The sequence below is a fragment of the Chelonia mydas genome, chromosome 10 (assembly GCF_015237465.2).
Source record: "Chelonia mydas isolate rCheMyd1 chromosome 10, rCheMyd1.pri.v2, whole genome shotgun sequence".
Lineage (NCBI taxonomy): Eukaryota > Metazoa > Chordata > Testudines > Cheloniidae > Chelonia > Chelonia mydas.
In genome coordinates, this window is record NC_051250.2 from 28849294 (window position 1) to 28872615 (window position 23322).

The 23322-nt window shown below is 40.2% G+C and overlaps 1 protein-coding gene across 13 annotated transcripts in view; it reads right to left on the bottom strand.

Moving 5' to 3' along the window:
* Positions 1-23322, bottom strand: part of RBFOX1 (RNA binding fox-1 homolog 1) — a 2389987-nt gene that overhangs the window by 1963515 nt on the left and 403150 nt on the right. For all 13 annotated transcript variants that reach the window (XM_037911685.2, XM_037911680.2, XM_037911681.2 and 10 more), the window contains exon 2: positions 15983-16042. In XM_037911685.2, coding sequence (XP_037767613.1) covers positions 15983-16042 — 60 coding nt within the window. The remainder of the gene's footprint in view (positions 1-15982; positions 16043-23322) is intronic.

Below are 23322 nucleotides of genomic sequence, written 5' to 3' on the forward strand. Positions count from 1 at the left end.
ACCTCATGACATTGGTTTAAAAATACTTGAATTTTTAAAAATACATTTTGGATTCTTTTTATTTGCCTCATGGTTGTTGACCCTTTAGGGTTCACTTTTTAAGGCTTTTTTCTGCAGCCATGAAGGATAGAAACTTACTTTATTTTTTAAAATGAAAGCTGAGATTCTTACATAATCATACGACTCCAGGAGCTGGTTCTTTAATAAAAAAGACCAAATACCCTAAATTCATGACAAAATTGCCATAGTTGGCAACACTGTAAAAGTCCTAAATAAGTCTGGCTGGAAAACAAGAATTCTGTTTCAAGAAAGGAAGACAGAAAGACCAAACTGAGGTTTCAAAATTTGTTTTCATTCCACAACAAAACAGAAATGAGACCTTTGGAAAAAAACATGAGAGCAAAATCCACTCAGAATAGTCAGTCTGGAGTTAGAGCACTCACCTCAGATGTGGGAAACCCAGATCCAAGTCCCTCCTGCTTTAGAACCATGGTATCCCATATTCCAGATGACTATTCGGGATGCGGGGGAGATAGCTCAGTGGTTTGAACATTAGCCCACTAAACCCAGGATTGAGAGTTCAATCCTTGAGGGGGCCATTTAGGGATCTGGGGCAAAAATTGCGGATTGGTCCTGCTTTGAGCAGGGGGTTGGACTGGATGACCTCCTGAGGTCCCTTCCAACCCTGATATTCTATGATCACTTGGCCATTGGTTAGTTTGGGGTTTCTTTCTCTCTCTCTCATTTTGACCAGAAATCCATCCTGGTCATGGGAAACCTGGCTGATGGAAAAAAGTTTTGGTTTTGACAAATCTGCATTTTTTGACTAGAAAACATTTTTTTAAAATAAATTCCTATCCATATTTAGTCCTAAATATCCCAATCCAGCTGCCAAAACCTCCACCTTCCCCCCATTGAAAAATGTTACCGCAATGCAATTATCCATTGTCAATTCAAACATTTCTGACACACTGAAAATATGGGGGCAACATAAATTCGATTGAATTTACTATCTAAATTATACATTTACATGCTACTGTGCTGACTGCATTATTTATTGTGATATATAATTATATTTTTTAGATTTATATTTATATGGAAGCTGCTGCAAAATATGCAGACTGCTGCATCTGAGTGCAGCACAATCCAGGGGGTTTTCCTGCAAAATTAAAATCCAGTTTACTGGGGATAGAAAGGGTGTGTCTACACTGCAATGTAAGCCGAGGGTTAGTAGAACTTAAGTTAGCAGACCCTGTGTTTGTTAACTTAGGGCTTGAGCATCTACACACATTTGTAACCCCAGATTAGAAATTGTTCATCCCTGGGTCCCAACTTGGAGCTGCAGCATCTACATTTCATTATGCAAGTCCAAGTTCAACCACTATATCTCAGACTTCCTAGCACACACTTAAAATATGGCTGCTCTAGCCCTTTGCTCATGGTGGAGTGTGACAAAACTTGATTGTCCAGAGGACAAAGAAAGTAAGCCTGTGGGATTGTGAAATACTTTTGGTGGACCCCTGGAGCATGAGTCCAGGAGGACAACATCAGCCCTGAAAAGCAACAGGGATTGGATCCTGGGTCCTAGCTTGATTCAGGCTTGGATGTTGGACCCCATGGGTCCTGGAACCCTAGATCAAAACCCTGGGTTATTACAATTTGTGTGTAGATGAAAGAGAAGTAGGTTTGAGCCTGATTTTGAACGCTAGTCTTAAATTGCAGTGTAGACAAACCCAAAGAGGTTTACCTATTATTGGGCACCTAAGCAAACAAGCATAGTATAACGTACATGGCAGGAGCCTATACAAATTTAGTTTCATGGACATGTTTCAAATAATATAGTGGTGGCTTGTAAGCAGGATTCATGCTCATTCTTTCTGCATATTCCTATTCACAGGAAAGTAACTTGACAAAAGATAAGTTAATGTCCTAAAGCTACACATGCAGACTCTCACACTTAAGGACTGACTTTTCAGAAATAGGACACCTGCCATTAAAAATACTTCCAAAACACCCAAAATATTCGTATTTATATTTCTTATTTGCAACATCAATAAATAAAATTGATTATATGACAAACTTTGGCAATACAGAAAAGTTTTTTTTAGAAGGTACACTTTTCTCGGGCTAATAAAAAACCCTTACATTATTTAAAGGGAGATCTATTAAACAGCTAGAAAATTCAGCATTCATATAATTCTATGAACTTGATTCAGCACAGGGTAACTCCAATTTTATACCAGTATAACTCCATTAATTTCAACAAAGCCGCAGCAGTGTAACACTGGAGTAACAGAGTAGTGAATATAACACCTGTAGCGGCAGAGGAGCTAGCAAACAGAGCTGTAAACAGGGGAGTTTCAGTGGGAGTTTGTAAAGGGAGTTTGTATTGTGGTGCTTGTTTGCAGTTTGTTTTTGCTGTGGGTGGTGGTGTTTTGGTGTGGTTTGTGTTTCCCAGGTTAACAAGATTTAGGTGGGAGGGCTATGACAGATACAGAGGCAGCAATGGGAGTGACCCATTTAGTGGAAGACACAATGAAGATGACTGGATGTGGAAGCTGCGGTATGTACATGATCCTGGAGGGGGTACCTGGTAAGAGTTTTGTCTGCATGAAATGCCCTCTGATAGAGCTGATGGACGAAAAGATCCGAGGTTTGCAGATGCAGGTGGAAAGTCTGGTTGAGTTTAGAAAGGGGTTTGAGCAGATTAGGGAGAAAAGACATGAGGTATCTGAAGGGAAAAGCTCAGACTTGCAGATGGAAGCAGGACTGAGGAATTCTGAGAGGAGACTGCTGGGTGAGGAAAGTGGTCAGTGGAAGCATGTGACTAAAAGAAACAGGCAGAGGAAAAGACGGGCTAGTGAAGGAGAAATAGAGCTCAAGAACAGGTTTGCAGAGTTGGAAAATGAAAGAGGGGCTCAGCAGATAGTCACTGAAGGTGGAAGGGCAAGGAAGAAGAGAAGAGCGGCTAGTCCTATCGGAAAAGGGGAAGAGTCAATGGAGACTACACCAAATATGAGCCCCAGGAGGATACAGGATGGGTTGAAGAGGATTACAAGGGAGAACAGGAATGGAAAGAACTTGCAGCCAGAGGGAACAGGGGATAGACTGGAGAACAGCACCGTCACCAGGAAAAGGCAGGTCTATGTGATCAGGGACTCTTTACTGAGAAGAATAGACAGGCCTGTAACCAGAGCTGATCCAGAGAATAGAAGGGTGTGCTGTCTTCCAGGTGCTAAGATAAGAGATGTAGACCTGAGGTTGAAAAGGATCCTAAAAGGAGCAGGAAAGAATCCCCTAATTATCCTTCATGTGGGAACAAATGATACTGATAGATTCTCACTGGAACATATGAAGAGAGACTATGCTAGGCTGGGGAAGATGCTTAAGGAAATCAAGACTCAGGTGATCTTTAGTGGGATTCTGCCTGCTCCTAGACAAGGGCAACAAAGGTGTGACAAGATTATGACTATCAACACATGGTTTAGGAGGGCTTTGGGATGTATGGCCACTGGGAGGCATTCATGGACAGAGGGCAGTTCTCTCGGGATGGACTTCATCTCAGTAGGGAAGGAAATACACTTCTAGGATGGAGGCTGGCACAACTGATTAAGAGAGCTTTAAACTAGGAATTTGGGGGAGATGGTTGGCAGGTGTCCAGGTAATCTCCACACGGGGTTTTAGCACTGAGAGGGAAGAAAATGAAGTAAGAAAGGATACAGTCGTGGGTAGGAGAATGTTTATAAGGAGGAAGGGCAGTGTGGATACCAGTCTAATAGGTCATACTGGCTGTAGAATGTCCGTGCCTAATCGGGTAAAGAATGTGAGCGAGGCCAAACAGGAAAAATTAAGATGTTTGTACACCAATGCGAGGAGCCTAGGTAACAGAATAGAGGAACTAGAGCTACTGGTGCAGGAAGTGAAACCAGATATTATAGGGATAACAGAAACATGGTGGAATAGTAGTCATGACTGGACTACAGGTATTGAAGGGTATGTGCTGTTTAGGAAAGACAGAAATAAAGGTGAAGGTGGTGGAGTAGCATTGTATATCAATGATGAGGTAGAATGTAAAGAAATAAGCGATGGAATGGATAAGACAGAGTCCGTCTGGGCAAAAATTACATTGGGGAAGAAAACTATTAGAGCCTCCCCTGGGATAGTGCTTGGGGTGTGCTATAGACCACCGGGATCTAATTTGGATATGGATAGAGCCCTTTTTAATGTTTTTAATGAAGTAAATACTAATGGAAACTGCGTGATCATGGGAGACTTTAACTTCCCAGATATAGACTGGAGGACGAGTGCTAGTAATAATAATAGGGCTCAGATTTTCCTTGATGCGATAGCTGATGGATTCCTTCATCAAGTAGTTGCTAAACCGACTAGAGGGGATGCCATTTTAGATTTGGTTTTGGTGAGTAGTGAGGACCGCATAGAAGAAATGGTTGTAGGGGACAATCTTTGGTTCAAGTGATCAGGAGCTAATTCAGTTCAAACTGAATGGAAGGATAAACAAAAATAAATCTGCAACTAGGGTTTTTGATTTCAAAAAGGGCTGACTTTCAAAAATTAAGGAAATTAGTTAGGGAAGTGGATTGGACTGAAGAACTTATGGATCTAAAGGCAGAGGAGGCCTGGGATTACTTTAAATCAAAGCTGCAGAAGCTATCGGAAGCCTGCATCCCAAGAAAGGGGAAAAAATTCATAGGCAGGAGTTGTAGACCAAGCATCTCAGAGAGGTGATTAAGAAAAAGCAGAAAGCATACAGGGAGTAGAAGATGGGAGGGATCAGCAAGGAAAGCTACCTTATTGAGGTCAGAACATGTAGGGATAAAGTGAGACAGGCTAAAAGTCAAGTAGAGTTGGACCTTGCAAAGGGAATTAAAACCAATAATAAAAGGTTCTATAGCCATATAAATAAGAAGAAAACAAAGAAAGAAGTGGGACTGCTAAACACTGAGGATGGAGTGGAGGTCAAGGATAATCTAGGCATGGCCCAATATCTAAACAAATACTTTGCCTCAGTCTTTAATAAGGCTAAAGAGGATCTTAGGGATAATGGTAGGATGACAAATGGGAATGAGGATATGGAGTTAGATATTACCATATCTGAGGTAAAAGTGAAACTCGAACAGCTTAATAGGACTAAATCGGGGCGCCCAGATAATCTTCATCCAAGAATATTAAAGGAATTGGCATATGAAATTGCAAGCCCATTAGCAAGAATTTTTAATGAATCTGTAAACTCAGGGGTTGTACCATATGACTGGAGAATTGCTAACATAATTCCTATTTTTAAGAAAGGGAAAAAACGTGATCCCGGTAACTACAGGCCTGTTAGTTTGACATCTGTAGTATGCAAGGTCTTGGAAAAAAATTTGAAGGAGAAAGTAGTTAAGGACATTGAGGTCAATGGTAAATGGGACAAAATACAACATGGTTTTACAAAAGGTAGATCGTGCCAAACCAACCTGATCTCCTTCTTTGAGAAAGTAACAGATTTTTTAGACAAAGGAAACACAGTGGATCTAATTTACCTAGATTTCAGTAAGGCATTTGATACGGTGACACATGGGGAATTAGTTAAATTGGAAAAGATGGGGATCAATATGAAAATTGAAAGGTGGATAAGGAATTGGTTAACAGGGAGACTACAGGGGGTCCTACTGAAAGGTGAACTGTCAGACTGGAGGGAGGTTACCAGTGGAGTTCTTCAGGGATCGGTTTTGGGACCAATCTTATTTAATCTTTTTATTACTGACCTCCGCACAAAAACTGGGATGTGCTGATAAAGTTTGCAGACGATACAAAGCTGGGAGGTATTGCCAATTTAGAGAGAGACTGGGATATCATTCAGGAAGATTTGGATGACCTTGTAAACTGGAGTAATAGTAATAGGATGAAATTTAATAGTGAGAAGTGTAAGGTTATGCATTTAGGGATTAATAACAAGAATTTTAGTTATAAGCTGGGGACGCATCAATCAGAAGTAATGGAGGAGGAGAAGGACCTTGGAGTATTGGTTGATCATAGGATGACTATGAGCTGTCAATGTGATATTGCCAGGAAAAAAGCTAATGCGGTCTTGGGATGCATCAGAAGAGGCATTTCCAGTAGAGATAAGGAGGTTTTAGTACCGTTATACAAGGCACTGGTGAGACCTCACCTGGAATACTGTGTGCAGTTCTGGTCTCCCATGTTTAAGAAGGATGAATTCAAACTGGAACAGGTACAGAGAAGGGCTACTAGGATGATCCGAGGAATGGAAAACCTGTCTTATGAAAGGAGACTCAAGGAGCTTGACTTGTTTAGCCTAACTAAAAGAAGGTTGAGGGGAGATATGATTGCTCTCTATAAATATATCAGAGGGATAAATACCAGAGAGGGAGAGGAATTATTTAAGCTCAGTACCAATGTGGACACAAGAACAAATGGATATAAACTGGCTAGTGGGAAGTTTAGACTTGAAATTACATGAAGGTTTCTAACCATCAGAGGAGTGAAGTTTTGGAATAGCCTTTCAAGGGAAGCAGTGGGGGCAAAAGACCTATCTGGCTTTAAGATTAAACTCAATAAGTTTATGGAGGAGATGGTATGATGGGATCACATGATTTTGGCAATTAATTGATCTTTAAATATTCATGGTAAATAGGCCCAATGGCCTGTGATGGGATGTTAGATTGGGTGGGATCTGAGTTACCCAGGAAAGAATTTTCTGTAGTATCTGGCTGGTGAATCTTGCCCTTATGCTCAGGGTTTAGCTGATCGCCATATTTGGGGTCGGGAAGGAATTTTCCTCCAGGGCAGATTGGAAGAGGCCCTGGAGGTTTTTCGCCTTCCTCTGTAGCATGGGGCATGGGTCACTTGCTGGAGGATTCTCTGCTCCTTGAAGTCTTTAAACCATGATTTGAGGACTTCAATAGCTCAGACATAGGTGAGAGGTTTTTTGTAGGAGTGGGTGGGTGAGATTCTGTTGCCTGCCTTGTGCAGGAGGTCGGACTAGATGATCATAATGGTTCCTTCTGACCTTAATATCTGTGAATCTATGAAACTTCTGAGTTCAAATTTGTTATATTTGCATATATCTGTCATTAACAGCAGGCAAGAGCAGCCCATCATAAAAATATCCAGAGAAACTGTTCAGATTCTGGAACCGAAGACTTATTTAATCATTCATCCTCAAATCCATTTAAATTCTCCTCTCTCAAGCCCCACTTTTTAGTACTAGATTGTTCTATAAGCAGTAATTTGGTATATTTGAGAAACATGCATTCCTTCTCATCAATCACAACACACAACTTCACAGGCAACCATACAGATAGTATAATTCAAAGAGAAATAAACTCAGTTCTTAACTTCAGTATTTTTATGCCACAATTGTGTGACACTAGAAAACCCAAGCAATATATTAATTCTTCTCCACCCCCTCCCTTCAATAGCTCAATCAGTGCTACCAAAATTGAGTGCATAATTCTTTGTCCAAAACAGGCACAAAAGTAATAATTAAAGTTCTGTAAATTATTGAAGAGTCAAGCAAGGCAACTGGAATCCTGTTTTTAAAATGGTATTCTGACAAATGTAAGCCTTTGAAGAGTAACAGGTTCTTGTAACACAAGCTCCAACAAAGAAGATTTGATCACAAGAATCAGACTCAAAAATTTCAGGTAAACCTGTTACCTACAAATAGCCGGAACAGCCTTAAAATTATTCTGCATGGTCTTGCTTATTCAGTGGAGTAATGCAACCTCTTTTACAATGACAGCAGTAAGCATTTTTAAATGCACAGCTCAGATCATTTTCTGCTCCAAATAATACATTCTTCCACAAATGAAATCTTATTCCTCAAATCATTAATTTTCAAATGACATGAACCTAAATTGGATTCTAAGAAATTAGAACAGAGATGGAAGCTTCTGTATAACCACAAACAGTCTTTTAATGTTATTTTAGAACTAAACTCTTTAAGAGACTCTGACAAAGGCTCTGATAACTTCACCGTAGCTATTCAAGCATTGAAAGAAGCTGCAGCTAAGAGAGGACATATACAGGTAGGAAGACCCAGGAAACACCTTCTTTTAACCTGACCTTCTGTGTTGAAACCAGGAGAAGAACCGGTGTTATCACTAAACATCTAATAATTAAATTTTGAAACAGTTGTTTTAAACCAAAACCTGAACTTTTTCAAAAAACTGTCAAAATGTCCCATTTTGACATTTTCAAAACTAAACTTTTCTTCAATTTTTTTACAAAATGGTAAGTTTGTTAAAACTGACCTTTTCTCAAACTGTTGCAGTTCCAATGAAGCTGCATTTTCTGATGCTAAAGATTTCATCAAAAAATTTCCCAACCAACTCTACTGATGAACAAATAATCAATAGGCATCAAAATACCCCCAAATCAACACCCTGAAGTCTGAGAAAGTACAATTCTGTTCCTCAAAACATGTAAGCACAAAACTAAAGCAGTGACTTCCTTAACTTAGAATCTGATCTTGCAAATATTTTATGGTTATCTTCGCTCACAAGAGCGGCAGCAAGAGCCAGGAGTATTAGTAATACCTCTCAACTCGTCAAGGCTCAAATGCCAACCATAGACCCCAATGTGTGTTTCCCAGCAATTGAAAATCCTGTTCGATTTCTTGCTTTGATGCAAGTCACTCTTTCTATAACCTCAGTTTTATGGTTCTTCTTGTGATGTAAGTAATTTTTAATAATGAAAGCAAGGGCACACAAATTTGCGTGGAAGGAGGGCAACTTTGCGACTCAGTGAATGACATCTCTCAAAATGAGGTACATTTGGAGAGTAATTGTGGTGTTAACTTAGCACCTCAAGGCCTCAACCACAATCAGGGCCACATTGTGCAAGGCAGTGTACAAACACAGGAAGTGAGAGTCTCTGTGCCTAAATAGATAACAAGGAAAAAGAGTGCTGTTATCTCTTTTACTAAAGAGTAACAGAGGCACAAAAGATTAGTGGCCGTATACACAAGGACTTAGGCACCTAACTGGCATCTTAGGCACCTAAATCCCACTGGGATTCACAAAACCCCTGTTCAGAAGCCCCCAAACCCCGTAGGTGCCTAGAATTGTTTGGCATCTACATGTTTGCAGTAGGAGTTCCCTACGCACCTATATTTATGCCTTTAAGCACACACACACTGCAGCCCCACACCAGGTATCATGACACCTAAGCACCAGAGTGATGCACAAACCACGAGAAGACAGGAATTCCTCTGCTTAACTCACCTGCAGGGCCCGATCTGGTAAACATATTCAGATCTCATTTACTGGATTGGGCCCCTCTAGAAAAGCTTACGAAAAATGGCAGGAAGGGGTGGATCAACTCCCTCATAACTTGTAGCCCAGTGGTTAGGATATTAACATGGGGGGAGATGCTGGTTCGAGTCCCCTTTCCACCTGAGGGGGAAGAAGGGATTTAAATTAGGATTTTCCACCTCTCAAGTGAGTGCCGTAGCCATTGGACTACAGGATGTTCTAACATGGGACTCCTGTTATGCTGTTCCACTGTGGATAAATAATATAACAAGTCAATAGAGCAGGGTGTCCTCACTTCTTGCTCAAATGGCATAGGCACCTACTGCCAAGACGGTTCTCAGCTGAGAATCCCAAGCACAGGTAGATGCCTCCCTGCAGCCCAGTCTTAGCTCCTATCTCTGAGAGGGGCGGGGCTTAGCACACACCCTTCAGCTTGGCACCTCCTATTGGCTAGGTTTGGTAAAAGGTGTCACCAAGTGTGCTGGCTTTTGAGAATGGCATTCTGAGGCTCCTCTCTCCCCACATTCACTGTACAGGAGCTAAGGCGCCTAACACAGTGAATCTGTGTGAATCTCAGTGATTTTCTCAGAACCTAAAAGATTGTGATACTGGGAGTCACCATGCCTGAGTTTCTCTGGGAATCTAACCCTGAGTGACTTGACCAAGGTCACACAGGAAATCCGTCGCAGAGCTGGGAATTTAACCCAGGTCTCATGAAACCTAATGCAAACTTAACCTCAGGACCATCCTCCCTCTTAGCATTGCACACTGGAATGACCCTTTAGTAAGAGGTGTCCTTCATATTCCTAAAGGAGATTTTTTTTCTCCTGTGTCTCAGTGATCTCCAAGTATGGTAGGGCAGGTGAGCTGCTTGAAAATGTTTATGGGACAAGTTCAATAATGAAGCAACTATGTCTGAGTATTTTTTATATACCATTGGAGCCAAGGATGATGAAGTCTCTAATAAAGCAGCTGACTGCTATAAAAGTCTCATTTTTGGAGGGGATTACTACTATTATAACATGTATTTGATACTGCCTTAAACTGGAACAGCTGCACAGGAATATCTTTTCCTTGATGGTTAGCAACCATTTTCCCCATGGATCAGAATGCAAGAATGTGTCATTTCAGATGTTTGGAATTTCCTGTAGTAACAACTGTATTAGATTAGAGTTCTGTGTTATGCAAATTAGAGTAGATTGTTGCTGCTGTTTCACAACCAACTGGCTCACACTGTAGCTCTATGAATTCATGATCTGTTGTAATTCACCTCAAGCATTGTGTGAAATATGAATCTATGTATCACATTTTGAGAAACAGGAAGTGAAGAAGGATGAAATAGGATACATGGTTTACAGTAGAACAGATCTTGATTTTCAGTGGTGCTGAGCACCTGCAGTTCCTGCTGACTTCAAATAGAGTTGCAGGTAATTAGCATCTTTCAAAATCATGCTCATAGTGTATACATCATTTTATGGAATACTCATTTCACAGCAGATATGTAATGTTGTATAAAATAGTTAAGTAAATGGTAAGTGCCTTATAAATAAAGACATACATGCTCATTTCTGTCCTTTAAATCCTATTCAGTGTAATTTTCAATAAATGATATGAGCACCTACTGCAAGTACTTTGGAATTATGACATTCACCAACCTCTTCTCTATGTACCCCCCCTCACTTAAAATTTTATATTGTAATGATGCATCTAACTACCATTTTTATATTGATGAAGCATGTTGTAAGAACTGCACAAATAGAGGAATCATTTTTCTACTAGTATTTATTCAAATTCAAAAGCCAGATTTATATATGATCATTTTTGTAATGATTTCATGGTCATCTTTTTTGCACATATTCCAGCATTACTAGCTTTCATACTAGTGTAAAGGGAACGCTTCGCTCACATGCTTCACATTTTTGCCAAAAGCAAATTTATACACATGATTTTAAATGTCAGAAATACTTGATTTGCAAATTCTAAATCAAACTCCTGAAGATGTGTGCTGCATTGATTAGTTACATAAAATCAGTCAGGAAGAATAAAGAATACCTCAGGACATAAACACCACACCATAAATTGTGAACATTCAGAATTTACAGAGATAATCCATAAAACAAGAATTATTCATTGATTATATTTGGGAATCAATTAATTTGGGAATTTTTGGATCCCTTTACAGACAGCAAACAGGAAAAAACAACAAATTCAACAACTTATTCATTGTCAATTCTTACTTCGCTTTACCAAAAAGACCTAGCTTTTTTAAAGCTTTCACTCATCTATTTCTGCACCCTCCCTGCACTTGTGTTTAAAACATCAACATTGAGCACCATCTTCACTTTATTCATTTATACTATAAATGTAAGTATGCTTCTTCTTAGCAAGGGAAGTGCCCTAACACACTTCTCTAGTGTTCCTCTCCCCATTCTCAACTCAGTCCTACTTTCACATCTCAGCTCTGATCTTCAAGTCATCCTCAAACTTTTTTGCATAGATTGGATATTTATCCATAACACACACTACAGAACTACAAGATAATGCAAGAGCAGTGATTCAAGCAAAAGTACCAATTTCACTAAAGGCTAGACTGAAAATTGAGTTGAACCAAATGATAGAAAACGCTATCATTTTCATCTCACTTTACTACACTCTGCAAATCTGCCTACTATCACCTCTGCAACAGTGGTCGCATCTACCATTAGCTTGACACTCACTCTGATGATCTCTCCTTCATGCATTTGTCACTTCATGCCTTGATTACTGCAACTCCCTCCTTTTATGGCCTCACAAAGTCATCCATATCCAAACTTCTGTGTGTTCAGAATACTGCAGAACAGCTTCTCCCCTGTTACATGCAAACACTATAATATAATCCTTGTCACAAGAAAATGAATTACTGATGGGTTTCTCCATGTCTAATAAAAATTTGGAATTACTGAGGTAATAAAAAAATGAGTCTGTATGCCACTTAACTGAACCCTCAGTCCAACTCATTTTCTTCCTGAAAATATGTATTAAACTCTCAGGTAAAACTAAGTTTTTTATTGAGAACACTGACTTATTGATCTATCTCCTTTGCCGGCTTTTCCCTTGCCACTGCAATATTCTGGTAACAATCAGAAAATCTGAGTCTGTTCTTAGACCTCCCCCCCCCATGCCTTTTTTTTTTTTTAATAAAGTCAATTTACTACTAGTGAAATGTACTAGACTGACAGCACTGGAAATTGAAACTCTCTAACAGAAAGGTAGTTCAGTCTCCATGCTCATTCAGTCTTTGGCTTCTGATGAAACTGGAAAGAAGGACGCCAATTAATTCCAGATGAGGTGCTGGCTTTTTGTAATGTGGACAGCTGTCCACTGGAAAATGGACTGAGTTCATGGACTCATTTCACATAATCTGTTAATAGCTTTGTGGTAATTATCTTTTGATCCTTATCCAACCTAGATCGTGCTTGAAACGAAAACCTACAGGTGAAAGACTTCACATTTGGTATCACTTTTTGAGCTATCAATTCTCTGTCAGGGAAATACACAGTTATGCAAACTTTGGGCCTAGTTCTGCAAAAACTTGTGTGAGAAAGTAACTTTTACTCATGAGAATAATCTCATTGAATTCAATGAGACTATTCATAGTAAGTGTTTGCAGAGATGTGCCCAAGGCTTTGAACAGTTAATAGTAGTATTATGTAACATACAAGGTGTCTAGCATATTTTTAGTTGCACATACGTGAGTCAGGCACTCAGGATATAATGCTCAGAATAAGATCTCTAAATATTTCAGAAGGCAAAGTACATAGTACAGCACTTGAGGAGCAAGTAAAAACATCAGAACCATCCTAATAAGTCAACCCAGTGATCCATATATAGCAGTATCATATATCTAACTATAGCCAATACCAAATGTTTCTGATGAAAGTATGAACCCTCACAGTGAATCATTTCTTGACATACTATATTATTGGGGCAGATTTCTTCCTGACCTAGTCTGCTATGTCAGCATCTGCACTGAAGCATGAAAGCTGATAATTATCTATCCTTCCTTGTGTACACAGATCTTCTAAACGTGCTCAGGTAAGTAGTGCTTATTGACATGAATAATTCCATTCATTTCCATTACATGGGCAAGAGTTTGCAGGATTTGATCATTCAGTTCCTTTTCCACAAAGATTTGTGCCTCACACAAGTCAAGTTTTAAATGGAGAATTCAGCTCTCCTGGATAATACAGAAATTTGATCCGCAACCATCTAAAATGTTTGTTGCATGCAACTGGATACCCAGTTGCCTAGATCTCTCAGTTCCCCATATCCACTGTGAAATTAGACAGTGCCATGACACACTGGTGTGTCTTAATTATTGTACAAAGAAATCAACTAACTTAGTAATAGCTGACTGCAATTTTCTACATTATGAGGAAGCTTCCCTGTGGTGCCCATATTGTATTAGACACAAGACAAGACAGTTATCAGAGCTATTAGGAAAACCATTATGACTCCCTCATCCTTGGCCCTTGACCTGGTTAGTGTACACATTAGAGCAGGGTGAGGGGGCTCTAAATTGCACCTGCTGGCTGTAGTTCTCAAGACCCCAGATGGAAACAAAGAGCATGCTCCCATCACTAAAACACACCTCTCCAACCCTAGCATGCCCCATGTGTGGTGCTGATGCAGGTATAGGAAACTGCTCCTCTAGATTCTGCATCTTCTGGGGCCTCCTTCCCTCTGGGAAAATTTCCAGCCGGTTAATTGTGAGAGATTTATACTCCCCTTGTGCTGCTCAGGTGATATGCAGAAAGAAGAGCAGAGCAGAGAATCTGCTTTATATATACACACACACACACACATATACATACATACATACACACACACACACACACACACAAATCGTTTTATAAAATGTGGTAAAAAAATACATACTTTTACCATTACAGGATCATATTTAAAAGTGTGAAACCCATTCTGCCACTGTTGCTTCCTGCAACTACAGAGTCAGCAGAATTAAACCCAGAGGTTAGCATACTGACGTGTGTTTTAGAGGGATTTTTTGCTGAATACTGTTCATCCGGTGCCCCCATTATACCATGTAGAAGGTTCACATGAAGAAAGATTTACACATGCAAGTTCCAAAATAAATATTTAAAAAATTAGCAATTCACTTTAGCCAGTTAAGAAAATGCACACACAAGTTCCTGCTCCAGTATGATTTCTGATCTGATTTGAAAATGAGCTAACTGGCATGTGAGTGACATTTCCTCCACAGATATGGACTGCAACACAGTAGTCCCCTCCTGAGTCAAGATTCCAGCCAGTCTTACAGTGGTGTGAATACAAAGTGACTCCCCCAGATCCAATGGAGTTGTGCTGTATTTTACAGCAGTATAATTCAAATCAGAACATAGCCCCTGACATTCTTACAAAATGTTAACACAAAGATTCTGTGGTAGTTCACTAAACATTATGTGGATATGACATTGGGATAATACACTTTAGAAGTTCTAGTTAGAAAAGTCTGTAATGGCAGCACTGAAGTGTGACGGTTAATCTGTGTCAGTTGTCTTTGTTCTGCAAATTGCTTGATAGAGCAGTACAAATACCTCTATAAACGTGTTCACCCATTTCTGGCTAACCGGGGCTTTGGTAGAATACATCACTTCCAGAAATGAGTACTAGGCTCAGTTCAGGAATGACATTTCTTCAAATATTAAGTCACTATATTATGGAACCAATGAGTCAACCTACTTGACATCCCAGAACTTTGAGGAAGAAGGATAGTGTCTGATAATCTAGTGGTTTGGTGTTCACGATTTTAGAAGAAAATCACGTAATGAAATAATCTGAGCATCTCTACAATTATTCACACCTAACACCTTTTTCAGCTTCATCCATTACCAAGTTTAGATGATTTTATATATACACATACATGTATGAATAAGCCACTGAAACCAGAGGAATTTTACTTTATATGAGCTGCACAGGTATAACAAAATATTAATTTCCTTACCATGTGACTTGACTGCTCTCTAACTGGTATTATCTGTCTGTTACTATTCATGCTACATTGTTAAACCCGATTTAGTAACTAAGAATAATGGTTCACTGTGCCTCAAAAGGCACAGCCCTGCACATTTGGTGCAGTGGGAATATCACCAGGACACACAATCACTCATGGAGATCTGAGGGAGCACAGCCACTGTACCACCATACTGGAAAGGGTAGCATGTTCTTCTTTATGAGCCTGGCCATCTCTCATGGCTGGTGGTAAAGCCATGTGGCTGGACCTCTTCCTTACCCCTGGGCCCACCCCTTTATGGTGGAGATGCTATTAGTCAGGAGCAATCCTTGCCATTCAAGAAACTGCAAAGGCTGCTGTTGTACACAACTTCTCTCTCTTTCCCCAGGAGTCAGACACTGCCTCACCCTAAATCAGTCTGCTAGTGCAATGCAAGCACTAACATAGAAGATGGATTTGCTGGATCGCTAATGAACTCAGATTTCAATGGTTCAAGTCAACTATCCTCAGTTTGGTGAGCAGATCAGATGTTTGCTAATACCATATATTCAAGTATTTGAGAACATTTAGCAAACTCAAACACAGTTACTTCAAGAGCAGTAAGATCTGTCTCAGGTAAAATCACTTCCAGTGATTGAAAGCTGAAGCACTCTAGAGAAGAATGCAATCTGTACAGCAAAATGCTTTTACTTACTGGACCTTGAGGACTGTTCCTGGCACTGGAAGCCAAAGCCACATTGTCAGATTTATAGTCCTGAAAAGAGGGAGGGAGGGAGGGAAAGAGATTAAACAGAATATTTAGTACTTTACTTAACAAGAATTAAAATCAGCAAAAAGTACATTGCAAAGCAGAGCTCAGAACCCACGCTCAGGGAAGAAGCTATTGATAAATATTATTAATTTCAGTTATAGCCATACCTATTCATTTTAGGTACTTGTATGGCTCACATTACCTTAGTATCTCAGTGCCTTTTAAAAAAATATAGCTATCGTCACGACATCTCTGTGAGGCAAGGCAGTACCACTATCCCAATTGTACAGATGGGGAACAGAGAGACTAAGTGATTTTCCCAAGGTCTCACACGAAGTCTGTGACAGACCAAGAAACTGAACCACGGTTTCCTGAATCCCAGGCTAGTAACAAAACCATATAATCCTCTATCATGTGATGTATTGATATAGTATTATATTAGTACTAAAACCTGTATTAATTTTGTATTCATAATTAACTCATAACTCAAAGTTTGTACTTAAATTAGTTGCAAAGAATATTGTGCAAACTAATTTGTTTTACTTATGACGCTGAACACAATGTGTGACCATAAAACTAAAATAAAATACTCTCAATCCTTATATTTATTCCAACTTGAGGAGTCGTGTCTCATCCCAATGAGAATGGTTCAGAACAAAGTTACCTCCACATCACTATCTTCCAGGACACAGTAAGTGACTTCTTTTTTTAAACTTTACACAAAAAGTACTAATTTTTCCCCCTGTTCTGAGTTGTAACTTACCAATTTTTCACCCACCCACAAAATTATATCATAGAGTCCCTCTATGCCTCATTAGATACCATCTGACCCATTTCCTCTCCCTGTTGTATATAACTTCTGAACTTGCCTTACTAGGGTCAACGCTCTAGAGCTGTGCTGCTAGAAGTGACAAGTACCAACAAGAAAAGCAACTAACAGGAAGGTCAAAAGGTGTAACTTAATGCAAGTAAATAATTCAGCATGTGAACTGATGGGGATGTGTAACCCACACACCTTTAGCTCATGCAGTAGAGGCTCATGCACTAAGCTCCAGACGTCCCCAGTTCAACAACTAGGGTCTGTCAGTGTTACAGATGCACATAAAAATGTAGTGATATGGTAAAAGCTTGTGGGACCTAAAATGACAGTGCTATAAGAGAGGAATCCTACTTTAACACACACCTTCTTCCAGGCACATAAATTATGTGAACAGTCTCCTCGTTCAATAGGTGTATATAGGCTTAAGTGAATCTAACTGATTCTAAGGGAGTTCAGCTCTACCTGAAGGAATGCAAGTGAATCTAAATTACATCACCTTACCTGGCACTTGCAAATTTGGTCCAGAATCACTAGATTTCTTGGCTCGGAGCCTGGTCCCCACTGTAATCGCTTTATGTCTCCATGGTATGAAGGGGGCAGAATGACCCCAGAGAAACACCCCAAGCACACTGGGATAGCGTATGCTTCCCTACAGCCCTTAGCTTTGGGGTATGCTCAGGGTGGGAATAGGAATGGCCAGAACTACACTCTAGCAATTTGGGGCAGTAGAGCAGCCCACAGGCAAGCATGTAAGGCTACCATAAGTTACAGCAACCCCTGGTGCTGCTCTAAGATATACTAAGGACTACACTGGCTCTTGGAGTAGCCTAAAATGTGGAAAGGGAGGAAGAGAATGTTCCCTGGGTTCAATTCCCCACTTCACCTTCCTGTATCACCTTGAGTGAGTCACTTAGCATCTCTGTGCTTCAGTCCCTGGTCTGGAAAAGGGAATAATAGCCCTTCCCTATCTCATCAGAGAGCTGTGAGGATGAATACATTAATGATTGTGAGGCGCTAAGACACTATAGTAATGGGGGCCATGTAAGTTCCTTAGATAGATTACTAGAAGTACTGAAGTTTCTAAATATGCACAAATTCCAGAAACCAAGGGGTTAATCAACTTAAGTATTCATTTATTTTTTGCAGTGAAGCATTAGAAAATGGTTTGCATATTGTAATTCTGATCTGTTCTTTTATTAGCAATGCCTGTACACTTGTACTGATATTTTGAGTCAGACCCTCAGGGGCTAGTTTCCTGTCAGTAAGATTAGGTAGCATGCTGAAGTGAAGTGGTGCAGCCAGTTTAAATGTTCAGGAATGAAAGTCTGATGAGCTGAAACTGGTGTGGGCCCAGTGAAGATGAGAGCTACTAGGTCTTGAAAAGATATTAAGCTTTTCATTCCACAGAGAACTCCTCCTATAAATGACGAAGTTTTGAAGTAGACCAAAATAACTAAACAATAACAAGCGATCTTGTATTTATAGGAGAATGTAGCATGGTTTAGTGGATGGAGCACAGTACAGGGGGACGTTTGTTTCTAGTTCCATTGCTTCACTGGGTGACCTTGGATCATTTCACTTCATGTCCCAGTTTTCCCACCAGTAAAATGAAGACAATCCACTTCCTTATCTCAATAGCAGTTTAATTCATTAATGTTTGTGAAGTTGGAAGAAATCGCTTGGAGGAAAGGCACCTAGAAATAAAGGCAGTTTTGCTCCTGGAGCCTTGGAGAATTTATGGGTAGAAGGGTCAACATGGCCAATGGAATCAAGAACATTCTCACCATTCTTAACACTTCACCATTTAAATATCAAGGTATGCAAGAATACACTTTATGCAATTACTGTATTATAGTCTTCCTCTCTCTAGAGCCAGCATGCTAGTTGGCAGTCTGTAGCCATATTATTAAGAATTTGTGTGCATCCCAGTCAGTTTATATATTGTTTACACTTTGTACAACGTCTCCAGCTATAAAGTTACGAAACAGGGAAAGGAGCCTGACTACTCCCAAGAACACCAAACAGGACTGGAGACTAAGTCCTGCAGTCTGTTTCATTACATTTCTCACAGCCATGATGGATGTAAACAAGGAGATTATGGCTAACAGATTTTCTAAGATTCCAACCTCAATAAAACACCTGAAAACCACCATATCACCTATTTCATATCCCCCCAAACTCCAGGATTTAATGACAAACTTGCTTCTGTGCCAGCCACTCGGTTCATTACCACTGATGTACGTTCCTTTCTGATGTTTTCTTCGCATTTATTGACCCTTAACCCCCCTCCCTGCTTTCAATCACTCGACATCTTATCCTGTCATTTATTATCTGTTCTACCTTACGTTACTCAATGTCTCCATCCAGCCACCCTGCCACTCACCTTTTATCTTCACTCCTTTGTTAAGTACATAGGTTCTACCTCATTTGAACACACACACACACACACACGCGCTGTATAATATATACCCATCTATTGAAATTCAGCATCTCCCTCCCTTCTAATTAGCTTTCTTCATTTCTGTATGGAGCAATCCTGCAGCAGGTTGCATGGTTAACCTTATTTTATAGTTTCAGAACTCTAAAATTTAGAGATCATAGGACAACCATTTTGCAAGTGTGTTGTAAGTGGTAAACTCCCCAAAAGAAGCAGATTGACAGAGCTAACAAAGAAAATAGATTTCACTTAGCTCATTCTGTGCTTTTCCAAATAGAAAATACATGAGTTTCACAACAATATTGTGTCATTATAGCCTATATCTTACACAATGTAGATGCCATTTATTTTACATAGTGTATCTCAAATTACTATACAGATCTGTGAAACATGAACGAATTAAGATAATAAAAATGTTTGGACTGATGTTGCATAAGTGATTTATATATATTATTGTGACAAAGCTCTGTCCTTGTCTCTAGGGGTCCCGCACTTCCTGGCGGATTTCACTAGCCTCAGAGGCTCACTGTGACCCTCCATGTAGCCCTTCTCTTTCTAGAGGCAAGGGTCACAGCCTACTGAGCCATTTTCAACATAAGCCAGCAAGGGAGGTAAGGAGAGGCTACTTTCCCTTGCACAGTCTCTGTTGTCTCCCAGTATCACTGATTAATTCAGAGGGGGAAGGAGGAGCCCTGACCCGCCCTCTACTCTGGGCTCCAGCCCAGGACCTTAATAGTATCAGCTATGGTAGCTGACCTTTTGGAAACAGGACACATACAATTCCCTGGGCCACTTCCCCACAGCAGCCCCCCACTTCCTCAATATCTCCTTCACCCTTACCTCAGGGCCTCCTTCCTTCTGCCTATTTTGGTTTATACTGCTCAGTTTACCCAACAGCACAGCTTCCTCCTACAGCTCCTGACACACACCCACCTGACTAACTGGGAGGCTTTTAACCAGTTTCAGACAGCCCCTGTTTGGCTTCAGGTGTCCCAATCAACCTAGCTGTCTTCCCTGCCTTCTGGAAAGATCTTAATTGGCCCCAGGTGTCTTAATTGACCTGGAGCAGCTGCCACTTCCTTATCTTGGTAACAGGGATTTGTTTAGCCTGTAGCTAATATATCTATCTCCCACTACTTTACTGTAGCCATCTGGCCTTGCCCTATCACAATTATATATATCTCTGTATTTATAGGGAGAGAGAGATAGCGCAAGATCGTGAGCATAACACACATACTTGGAAGACTGCTGTGCGTTATGTGTTTTTACATATGTTAGTAGAGATAAGGCTGGACATGCAGAGCCAGAAAATAAAACCAGCGAGGCCCTCCAGGCAGTGGCTATCTATTGTAGGTACCCAATTCTCCCCAAACAGTCCCTTGGCTCTGAAGGGTAATAAACAATATTCTCAAAAACAGATAAGGGAAAATGTGGTAGGCTACCCTGAGTATGCCCAACAGCACTAGGGCTTGACCCTAGTTCCAGGTCCCTGGTCAAGAAATATCCTTCATTTTTCCCTCGATCCCCTCTCTCCGATTCCTTTTGAAGTAGATGGAGACAATTACTGATTCTCAGCAGCTGACTCCACACGTCCCCTGCAGTAAGAATATATAGTTGTGGCTTTTGGTAGACAAGCTTTCCTTCCATCCCCCGCAGGATGATCATAATAAATTCCACATATAAACCATTTCCCTGTACACAGTGCCATGTAGTACCATCCATATCTGAAACAAGCTACTGTTCTAGTCATGGGTCAACAGGACCACTTTCAGACATGTTCATAGGAGTCAGGAGCCAATGTAAGTAATGCCTCACCTACAACCAGGATTGGTCAAATATTATGCTATTTACATGTCATTTATATGTGAATACTATATATTCTTGTTTGACCTGGATTCTTACAGGAAATTGAGCCTACAGCCATGTGTTTGACCCTACATAACAAAAGGATAACCCCAGTTTTTTCTTCTCACTATACAGAGTGTATACTGTGACCTTATCAGCACCTCTTCCAGGCAATGCCTCTCCTGTCCCCATTATTCCCTTACTCATTTCTATTTTGTGATGGTTTCTGCCTCGTATTTGAAGATGGAATCACACCAGCCACTCCCACATTTTTATTAGGGCCTAGTCTGTGTTGCATCGGGCAGCTATGCTGTCTACCCATCAGCCTCTCTTTCCAGATGTCATGTACGATTTCCTTCGCTACCCATCTGCCTTTACATCAGTCAGGAAACACCATTAAAATGCTCACTGAGATGCTTATACAGGACACATCCTTCCCCACACCCCTCCAAAAGAAAATTCAATGTAAATGTCAGCCCCCAGACACAGCCATCCATTCTTCTGCCTTTAATATGAGGAATAAATTTTGTCTCTCTCTTCCCAGGTGTTAAAAATCCGAGCTCTCCCTGAGGCTAAGAAATCAATGCAAGACAGACCCATACTTTTTTCCCCCTTGGAACACTACCACTTCCAGCAATTTATTTGACTGACTATGCCTTCTATTACCATGTAAATTGTTTGAGACTGCAGGGAGAAAAAAAAGTATTAATCTCCCCTCAGTAAGTCATAAAATAAAGAAATCAATTTCAAGGTCAATTTAGTCTAAGTAACACCTGCTGCCCTTTTGGTAACATGCAGACTCCTCTGAAACACAAAGTTGCTGTCTATAATGGCATCAATATGCAGCTCCAGAAAACGATGTTTCACATAAGTCAAGGCAGCATACAATACAGTACAGTCTGTCTTCAGTGCACTGAGTGGGAGCTCAGAAAGGATTCAAACCAGGTCACTTGTCTTCTTACATTCCCCAGCATAAGCATGAAGCCTCACAAGAGAAAAATAAGGCTATGAAGCTCTCTGCCTCTAAAGGCCTGACCCTGTGAGCTGTAGAGAGTCTCCTGAGATTCTAGTGGTGGTTAAGTGTTCTCAGCTCCTTGCAGGAGGCTTCAGACCCACACAGGATTGGGCCTCAGATCAGTTTCATATAGAAAGGAATTACTAGAGGTGATCATTTTTTTCCCATTCAACAGAAAATTTCGGCTTTGGAACCCACCAAATTTTCAGCCAAAATCTAAAATTTCAGGCAAAAGGTCTTTGACAAAAACATGAAGTTTTCTGCGGAAAGTGGACACATTTTGTGAAAATGTTTATTTCATTGAAAACCCAGTTTTCAGCTGAAAAACAGTTTGACAGAAAATTGTCAGTCCTCCCTAGAAAATATATACATATTCCAGGGATAAAAATGGCCTTTTGCTCCGATGTTGTCTCTCTCTCTCACAAACTGTATCCTGTCCTTTGGATTTTTGCTAAGCATCACAGATCTTTGTTTACTCTTTAGCTGGTCAGAAAGCTCTGCTGAAACTTAAATTTCAGTGAAAGATGGAAATGAAAATTTTCATTAATTTTTTACCCCCACCATTTTTGGACCAGCTCTTGCTTACACAAACCTTGCCTCTTTTGCAGCTGAGATTTCTTCTTACTTGATGCTTGTACTGTAAGCCATCATTAGGTACGGCCCTGTGCTGCAAAATTCAGATTCAGATCCGTAACTAAACTTCCCCTACATTTGCAAACGTTCAGACCCAGCGTTTTGATTGAGACCCTTCTAGCCCTTCCCTGGATGGTGCTGAATTTGTGACATTACAACCATACCATCAGACTGTGAAATCCAAAGTACCTGTTTCCAAGTGGAACAGGATCCCGGCTGCCCCTGGCCACCATCCCCTAGCCAAACCTGCTAGAGCCCTCTCCTTGCATCTACATTATAGATATATAAACACACCTTTATTAGATCTGGTCAAAAACAGTGACATTTATTTGTGTATTTGGGGGCAATTTTAATTAAAAAAAATCTTGTAAAAATTCAAAATATGCCATAAGGCTTTCGATATGCTATGGTGTTTGTGAACTTTTTTTGTTTTTAAGTAGAGAAGAATAATGTGAGATACTTTCCTTTTCCAACCAAGGGCAATAAGCGAATCAAAGGAAAAGAAAATTAGGGAGATTAAAAAATAATTGAAT